The 6,000-nt window shown below is 49.1% G+C and overlaps 1 protein-coding gene across 4 annotated transcripts in view; it reads right to left on the minus strand.

Moving 5' to 3' along the window:
- Positions 1 to 4,264, minus strand: part of STIM2 (stromal interaction molecule 2) — a 63,593-nt gene extending 59,329 nt beyond the window's left edge. For 2 of the 4 annotated variants that reach the window (XM_080588868.1, XM_080588871.1), the window contains exon 1: positions 3,887 to 4,264. In XM_080588868.1, coding sequence (XP_080444994.1) covers positions 3,887 to 4,097 — 211 coding nt within the window. In that variant the 5' untranslated portion in view covers positions 4,098 to 4,264. Of the gene's footprint in view, positions 1 to 2,952; positions 2,993 to 3,886 lie in introns of those variants that run through there. The other 2 variants (XM_080588869.1, XM_080588870.1) reach the window with 2 other exon arrangements.
- Positions 4,265 to 6,000: the final 1,736 nt, after the last annotated feature.

Here is a 6,000-nt window from a genome sequence, read left to right on the forward strand (position 1 = left end):
CTCTTGACAATATGTTCTTCTCCCCTGGTGCTGATTGAGACCATATTAAATACAAAAGGACATAAAAAGTGCAGCACACATGCTAAAAAAAAAAAAACAATTAAAAGGATATCAAATTGGTTTACTTCATACAAACTTTTTTAAAAAGGAAACTGCATTTTTAGGTGTTTTCCGTAGCGATAGTATCATCATGAGAAATCTTAACGTGATCCGCTGCCTCTGCCATTGGGTCCAGTTCTCTTTTGACAGATGCATGGCAGCTCAACCTACTTAGGATAGGTTGTTAGTTAGAAGAAAATGAGTCATGCCCAAGTTGCGTAGGAGTAGCTAGCCAGAGCCTAGTAGGAGGTCCCCAGAAAAGCAGAGATTGCTTCAGAATGCTTACAGCTGAAAGAGCAATGCGAAAACCTGCTGATGGAGGGATGATACTGAGTCAAAGAACTTCATGTAACTACGCTGAAACGCAGCCGGGAAGCGACCAACAGCTTCAGGTCGGCATCATTTAGTGGGGAAAGGACCCATATTTCTGTCCTCTCAACCTAAATGATAGGAGCAGATCACAAAGAGCTTAGCTACAGGCATACAAATAGAAGTAATAGAACAAAACAAGCTTGAGGTACTCAATTTTTGTCACTAGAAAAATCTACTGGCCTTAAAAAGCAGTCTGCTAGGGAAGTGACCAGTCATGGAGCTCAGTCGTACAAGGCCAGTGCATGCACACGTAATCAAAGATTGTTTTGCTGCACGATTAAAATCACTACACACACGGTGGAGTGATAGAAAGCGTAAAGTCTCACACGTGACCACGCCAACTTCCTAACAGATTATTCTAGCTAAAAAAGGTCACCAGAGCAGTTTCAGTCACCTTCAGATGCAATTACATGGGCAGGGAGGCTCATTTATTCACTCACTGCCATCACCAACCGCTGACCCCACCCACGCAGCCCCATCCTCCCTCTTCCTTGCACTGCTGCTGGTGCTCAGAGCATGCCAGGAAAGAGTCTGATAAGAAAACCATCACTTTTTGTTGCCCCTCTCACATTCCTGCAAGCTAACGCAGCAGTGCTCACCACAGCACTGGGGACAAAAAAAAAAAGCACAAAGCAGAAAGAGCAGGAAACTCCCTCCCTCCCAGTACCAGGATGTCCTCCTGCTTGCTCTCTCGCACTGATCCTGCTAGCACGGCCAGCTGGGGTCAGCTTCCAAAGAGAAAAGCCACCCTTCGACAGCCACCCGCATTAAAATGGCTTCAATCCGTTATGAAGTTCCAGAAAAAAAAACAGTGTTTTACACAAACCTTCACTTCTCTAGTGCCAGCGACAGAAATTTGAGGATCACAGAGCACTGACACAACATGATGGGGCAGTTCCAAAATGGAAGCTCAGTGAATAAGACACATCTTTCACTTTGAGAAAACGGTTACATGGTGGCATCCACTGTTTCTGCAGTAAATACAATGTAGAGCTACAGTTAAGAATGGCCTAGCTAAATATTATAAGCTACTATTTGAGAGAATTTTATTAGCCAGATACAGTTCCAGGTTCTCTGTCTCGCCTGAAAGACGGCCAGATTTTCTGATCATTGATTAAATTTAGACATAAAAAACCACAATCCTCCAGAACTGTGAAGCAGATAATAACAGAATAAACAGAATATGATAACCCAGACTTATCTTCAAGGTCTGGATAGATGATTCCTTAAAACTTTCCACCAAAAAATTTCCACTAAACAAGCAGGGTCAGAATGAAGAGAAAATAACCTCGCAGTATTCCTATTCCAATCAGTGGAAACAGTTTCATTGATCTGATTTTTATAACTGTGACTAAACATCTTCAGATGTAACATATGTAGAGTTATCATTTACAAGTTACGATTAAAAAGGCGCACTCACGCAAGTAGACAATAGTAACAATTAAGTCCCTGAATATCTGATAAAATATGGCTGTTTATAAAATCATAAAGTCATAAAATTAGTTGCACGTCACTTTTCTGTCATGTCAGTATCTCTCTAGATTACCTTTGCCAGCTGCTTCTCTAACCCATTAAAAACCCTTTAATGATGGGATTTGTTGAACCATTTCTGTAATTTGAATGTTATTGGTAAAAACTTTCCAGTTGATATTTAACCTCAATCTTCCCCCGTACAATTCACTTCCTCTTAACCCACCTCTTAACCACAGCAGATGGAAAAAAAAAAATTAAATCAATATCCTCTCGTGAACTGATTTCTTAGATAGTGACACACCCCTCCCACAGCCTTTTCCATCCCCCCAAATAAAGTAATACATTAGTCAGACGCTAAGCCTCTCCATCCACATTGCTACTTTTCTGACTTTTTTGGCTTGTTTAATACTCGAGACGATGCACAAAAGAGCAATGAAGAACAATAAATTAAGAGCTTTCTGTAATTTAAGCCAGATCAACACATCCCAGGACAGCATCCGCTTTTGCCAGCTGCATTATGATGCTTGTTCAGACCAATTTGCAACCATCACCCCTGGATTATTTCCTACAGCTGTGCTGACTACACACCTACATTGTATTTGAGCATCTGCGAGTCTTCTGGGCACAGCATTTTATACTTAACAGACTCATCTTCTGGATTTTACCTCTCAAGCCTATGGAATTTGATTTTCGTTCTATTTTCACCCAGCAGAGCGCTTGCAGTCCCTCCTAACTTGCTGTCACATCTGCAGATTTTAATCTTCGGAGGAAAGAATGAGAGATAATATAACTACAATCACTCCCTGCACAGTCATCTGGTTCTCCCCCAGCTTTCAAGGCTTCTTCCTTCCGACTTTGCAAAGAGTAACTTAGAACTGTTTGGGTTAGCTACCAGACAGGCAGCCAATTCACACTATCAACACCAAATCCAGCAAGTGGATGAACGCAGAACCGTGTTAAAAACCTCTGAAAGATTAAAACTGATTCTGTGATGGCTCTTAAACATACCTTTCTCCAGACCACGCTCACACATGTAACATAGTAAATCCACTTGTGATGTGTTAGATTTCTCAAATGGATTTTCTCACCAGATCCAGTGCATGGGGGTGGGGGAGGGAGGCACCACAGCAGCTGACAAGCATCGCAGCGGTTTTACAGTCCAAAAATATTTTTTAAATACTTCTCCCTACAAATTGACATTTCAAGAGTGACTGAGCGTGAAACGCAGACAGCATCAGCGCTACACATAGCGAGAACCACTTAATGCCACCTACAACCAGATTAATTATGCTCTGGGAAAAAAAAAAAAAAAAGCTGATCTAACACGGCATTTCCCCAACACCCTTGGGAGGTGCGACTCCTGCTTCAGACTGCGGATGTTCCAACTTCCTCAGTTTCTGCGGCGAGCCAAACAAAAATCAGGCAACGGCGATCTCAGAGCCTCACACGAGGCTAAGGGAACATCTAGTGAAAAGCAGCAATTTCGGCTCAGGGCGCTGGCTCAGGCAGCACCGGGTTTTGCCCCGGCAGGAAACGCAGCCTGCTTTGCTTCGCAGGGGCTGTGGGGTTTGCCGCTCCCCCTCCCGGCTCCAGCCGCGGGGCTCCCCAAAACACGCGCTAAGGGACCCGGCCAACTCGCAGCCCCCTCCGGCGGCTCCCCAGCCCCCTCTCCCCGAGCCTGCGGACCGCGAGCTCCGTTACGGGGCGGCTCCGGACGGCGGGCGGGCGGCTCGGGGCCACCGGAGCCTGCCGCAACCCGAGGGCAGGGGAAGGGAAGGGAAGGGAAGGGAAGGGAAGGGAAGGGAAGGGAAGGGAAGGGAAGGGAAGGGAAGGGAAGGGAAGGGAAGGGAAGGGAAGGGAAGGGAAGGGACGGGACGCCCGGTAACGGAGCGCAGACTGGCGGCTGTGCCCCCCCGGCCCCGGGACGCGCTGCCCCCGTTACCTGCCACAACCGCCGCGGTGTCCGCCGCAGAGGAGGAGGAGGAGGAGGAGGCAGAACCGCCCGCCCGCGACCCCCGCCGCCCGCCCGCCGCCGCCTCCTGCTCGCCGCCCGCAGCGGCCAGGAGCAGCCCCGGCAGGAGCAGCCCCAGCAGGAGCAGGCAGGTCGGCAGCGGCGTCCCCGCCGCGCCGCGCAGCGCTCGGAGCCCGCTCATCGTGACGGCCGGCCGCGGCGAGGGAAGAGGGAAGGAGCCGGAGTCGATCCGGAGTGGCTCCGGAGCCGCTCCGCCGCACCGCGCTGCAGCCGCCGGCCCCGCGCCGCTTCCGGCGGCCGCCGCCACCGCCGCCGAGCCGCCCGGGCGACACGTCACCGCGCCGTGACGTCACCCGGGGGGCGGTGCCAGGGCGGGCTGGCGCCGAGCGGGGGCGACATGGCGGGGGGGGGGGCTGAGGGGAGCCCCGGGGTCGCTGCCCCGAGTGCCTCACGTCGGGCTGGGCTGCTGAGGTGAAGCGAGGCGGGGCGCGGTGTTTTGAAACAGTTCGGTTAACCGCAGGAAGAAAGAAAAAATTGAGTCCCGGAAAGTTGCCCTAACCACATCGGCGCTGCCCGAAGAGCGGCCGCCTGAGGAGGGTTCTCCAAGAGACACGAAGGTGTGAGAGAAAACCTAGCATGGCACGCACGGCCTCCTCAGGGCAGCCACAGAAAGGGGTTTGGAGTCTGGTCCCGAGCAACTTAAATCAGGAACACCAAGCCCTCGTGAAGGCTAAACCCCGATTTAACTGTGCTTAGGGCCTTGGCAAAAAAATCAAAAACAAAAACACTTTTACTCAAGTCATTTCCATCAAGCCGCTGCACAGGAATAAAATCTGTGTTGTGCCTTGTGCTGTCCAAATCCATGGGATTATCAACCCCTCTGTCTTGATCCGTTCAACGACGAATAACAAGGCCTTTAAAGCCTGCATCCCATGTAATACCGCAGATACACAACATCAAACAATGCAGCATGGATGGCAAAAGCTATATAAACCTTACCCTCACTATAAAATTAACTAGTGCAACCAACTAAGAAGTAACAGCAGAAGTATTTTTTAAAGGTTCTTCAGAAAAGCCTTGACCTGCCACGCGAGCCCAGCAGGAGATGGAGGCATCGCATGCCTCGCAATCCCAAAAGCACAATCCCAAAAGCTCACTGTGCTGCCTTATAGAGCAGTCACATACAGCAGGAAATAACTTCTCAGCGACACAGTCAGCTTGCACACCCATTTCAGCCAAAACGTTTCAATAAAAACAAAAAAACACACACAAACACTTTAGTCATATAGCATATGAAGAGTTGGAAAATGCATCTAACAGTGACTTCGTAGCCTTAGCACGCAGCAGCCTTTAAAGACCAGCAGTATCTGAGCAGATCTGGTGCAGAGAGAACAATGAAACGCCCGCATCTTACGAAAGCTCACTCGGCGTTGTTTGACTTTAGGGAGGGGAGCTGGAGCAGAGTAAATTCCCCAGAAGGAAACAAAGAAACCAGCTGTTATTTTAATTAATTAGGTAATTTTAAAATACAAAAAGAGTCGTATTCATAAAGGGTACACGAAACAGGGAAGTTTCTTGGATGAATGTGAGCTGCTGTAACTGAGAGCCGCTGGAGTCAAAGGCTACGGACCGCAGGAGTCCTGCAGAGAAGTGCCATGCATCAGAATAGCTGTGAGCTTCACTGAAATGCTGCGGGTATGAAGCTGAAAACGATTCTCCTTAAAAATCTTGCAAAATTGGTTTGTTTTCACCTGTTGATTTCAGCTACAGGGTCCTCAGACCAGGAAGCCTGGGATGAATTATCTTCAAGGAGCACATTTGGGAGCTGGGGGAGCCCGGTGCTGGTAGGCACCTGATGGTGAGGGGCACGTTGAGTGGGAACATCTCCAGGGGCCCTCCTGCTTCACCTCACATGGATTCAGCCACACCAGGTCAGAGCGAGGGAAGGTACCGGCACCGGGCTGCAGCCTGACCCGTTAATCCACAGAAACTTAAGTGCCTCGTGATTTCAGTGTGAGGACCCAAATACGGCTGAGTGTCCTTGATCACAGGATCACAGAGTAATTTACGACCTCTAGAGGTTA

This window comes from Anser brachyrhynchus, assembly GCF_964034855.1.
Source record: "Anser brachyrhynchus genome assembly, chromosome: 4".
Lineage (NCBI taxonomy): Eukaryota > Metazoa > Chordata > Aves > Anseriformes > Anatidae > Anser > Anser brachyrhynchus.